We start from the raw sequence: 2,622 nt of genomic DNA, 5'->3' as shown, positions 1-2,622 counted from the left end.
CCTGGCAGGCCCCTGCGGGGGCCGGGCGACCCAGCGTCCCCCCGGGTGTGGAAAGGACGGCTCTCCCTCTCCCGGCAGCCTACCGCACGGACGAGGGGCAGCCATGGGTCCTGCCGGTGGTGAAGAAGGTGGAGCAGATGATCGCCAACGACAGCAGCCTGAACCACGAGTACCTGCCCATCCTGGGCCTGCCCGAGTTCCGGGCCAACGCCTCCCGCATCGCCCTGGGTGACGACAGCCCCGCCATCAAGGAGAACCGGGTAGGTGGGGGATGAGGAGCGAGACTGCTCCTTCCTTGGAGAGCAGCTGTGATCCCTGGGGTGTCTCTGCAGCAGAAGAGCACAAATGTGCAGGATTTGGAGAGATTTTGGCAGGATTTGGAGATTTTCTGTGATGTGGCCTTTACTGGTTGTGGGTTGTACTTGATGAACCCCTGTACTTGAAGCTGTTTGTGCAAGTAATCCTAGTTTTGGGGAAAGACCGAATGTTTGCTGTGACTGGACTTTGTTTTTTCCTTCATCTTGTAATGTTTGCCCTGTGGGAAACTGAAGTCAGATAATAGGCCACCTTTCCTGAAATAAGCTGCTAGCTGGGAGTCTGCTCTGTGCCAAAAAATAACAGGAATAACTGGAATCTATTTATAACTGTAGAAGGCGTCAGGATGGGCCTGAGCACTGAAGGAGGTTGAAGACCACTGGAAGGGAATGGTGTCCTGGCTGGGGTGACCCTGGGGAGAATGTCTAGGATCCTGTCTTGCTTGTGCAAACGCCTGTGCTCTCCGTGCACTGACAGCCGGGCTAACCTGGGTGGACCCTGCTGGCAACTGTCTCTGTTGCAGATTGGAAGTGTTCAGTCCTTGGGCGGGACAGGCGCTCTGCGAATCGGCGCCGAGTTTCTGAGGCGGTGGTACAACGGGAACAACAACACAGCAACCCCGGTCTACATCTCCGCTCCGTCCTGGGGTCAGTGCTGTTGTCAGTGTTCCCACTTCCTTGCAGGGAGCCCTGTGGGTCAGCGGGTGAGGGAGGAATGGCAGGGGCCTGGGCAGTGAGAGAGGGGCCTTCTTCTTGTGGGTAAAGGGAGTGTAAGTGTCTCCATTGTGTATTTTGGTGACATTTAGGGAGGTACGGGGACTGGAGAAGGTGGCTGCTGGAGGTGGGGCCTGCTTTTCTGAAAAGTGATTTATTTCCTCAGAGAACCACAACTCTGTGTTTGTGGATGCTGGCTTTAAAGATATTAGAACCTACCACTACTGGGATGCTGCCAAGAGGGGCCTGGATCTCCAGGGAATGCTGAATGACATGGAGGTGAGTAAAACTGTTATGGGATGGGCTGAACTTGTTGCTGTGCTGTCAGCAGCTGGCTGAGCTCTTGCATGCTGTGCCTGGAAGTGGATCTCTGCAAAAGAGACTGAGGGTGACCAGAGCTTCACGGGCCCTCTGCTGTGGGGCCCTATCTCATCCGTGTGTGTGACCAAGTCCTGCTCTCTCCTCAGCAAGCCCCGGAGTTCTCCATTTTCATCCTCCATGCCTGTGCACACAACCCAACAGGCACAGACCCTACCCCTGACCAGTGGAAGCAGATTGCTGCAGTTATGAAGGTATGGGCTGCTGCTGGGGCTAAACCAGTGCTGAGGGGACAGATAGCTCTTGAGCCAGCCAACACATTTGCATCCAAAATGGACTCTAGGGAATGGCATGAGATGTGGCAGGAGCTGGAAGAGTCCTGCAGAACAGGTATTGAAGGGAGAGGCTGACAGGATGCTGGTTGTCTGTGCTCAGAGGATAGAAGCATCCTAGTTCTGCTCATGCCTCCAAGCTCTTGCTTTCAGAGTCTGTGACATGGGCTGCAGTGAGGTTTTTCATGCTGGTAAGATTATTCACAGGCACCTGCTTTTCACAGGTGCTGGACAGTAGGGTATAAAGTGATGCACCTTTTGTGCCTGTGTATTCAAATGCAGTTGCTCCTGCATTTGATGTTTTATTGACCACTTTAGTCTTCCTATCCTTTTACCTCTGTAGAAAGAAAATATCCTGGTCTGGTGTTGCTGGACTGTGTTTCCTTTGCATTCACCCAGGAGCTCAATGATAATTTTTCCCCTCCTGCGGGGACAGCGGGGGGTAAAGTGAAGACTGTGGGGGAGGCATTTCCCTCTAACACTGTTCCTCCTTGCAGCGCCGGTTCCTGTTTCCGTTCTTCGACTCGGCGTACCAAGGTTTTGCCTCTGGCAGCCTGGACAAGGATGCCTGGGCTGTGCGATACTTTGTCTCCGAGGGCTTTGAGCTCTTCTGTGCACAGTCGTTTTCCAAGAACTTTGGGCTCTACAGTGAGTGTCTGGCAGTAAGCTGGCCCAGTAGCATCATACCCAGGCAGATGGGGCTGGCATGCTGGGGGGCAGGGAGAGCTCTGCTTTGCCATGATGTGTGGGACCGATGGCTCATGTCTCTTGGCTTGTCCACAGATGAACGTGTGGGGAACCTGACTGTGGTGGGGAAGGACGCAGACAACGTGCAGCGTGTACTTTCCCAGATGGAAAAGATTGTGCGCACCACTTGGTCCAACCCTCCGTCCCAGGGAGCGCGCATTGTGGCAACGACACTTTCTTCCCCGCAGCTCTTTGCT

General features: G+C 54.3%; 1 protein-coding gene across 1 annotated transcript in view; it reads left to right on the top strand.

Annotated features, from left to right (window-relative positions):
- Window positions 1-78: 78 nt before the first annotated feature.
- Window positions 79-2,622, top strand: part of GOT1 (glutamic-oxaloacetic transaminase 1) — a gene marked incomplete at its 5' end in the record, with an annotated part of 3,784 nt that continues 1,240 nt past the window's right edge. Inside the window, 6 exons of the mRNA XM_010173718.1 lie at window positions 79-260; window positions 839-962; window positions 1,195-1,307; window positions 1,496-1,600; window positions 2,176-2,326; window positions 2,462-2,622. The exon at window positions 2,462-2,622 is cut by the window's right edge and continues 4 nt beyond it. Of these exons, the coding sequence (XP_010172020.1) occupies window positions 79-260; window positions 839-962; window positions 1,195-1,307; window positions 1,496-1,600; window positions 2,176-2,326; window positions 2,462-2,622 (836 nt within the window). The remainder of the gene's footprint in view (window positions 261-838; window positions 963-1,194; window positions 1,308-1,495; window positions 1,601-2,175; window positions 2,327-2,461) is intronic.

The sequence above is a fragment of the Antrostomus carolinensis genome, unplaced genomic scaffold, assembly GCF_000700745.2.
Source record: "Antrostomus carolinensis isolate BGI_N321 unplaced genomic scaffold, ASM70074v2 scaffold38398, whole genome shotgun sequence".
Classification (NCBI taxonomy): Eukaryota; Metazoa; Chordata; class Aves; order Caprimulgiformes; family Caprimulgidae; genus Antrostomus; species Antrostomus carolinensis.
The sequence above is the reverse complement of the archived record's forward strand: the minus strand, read 5'-3'. Positions and strand labels throughout refer to the sequence as shown.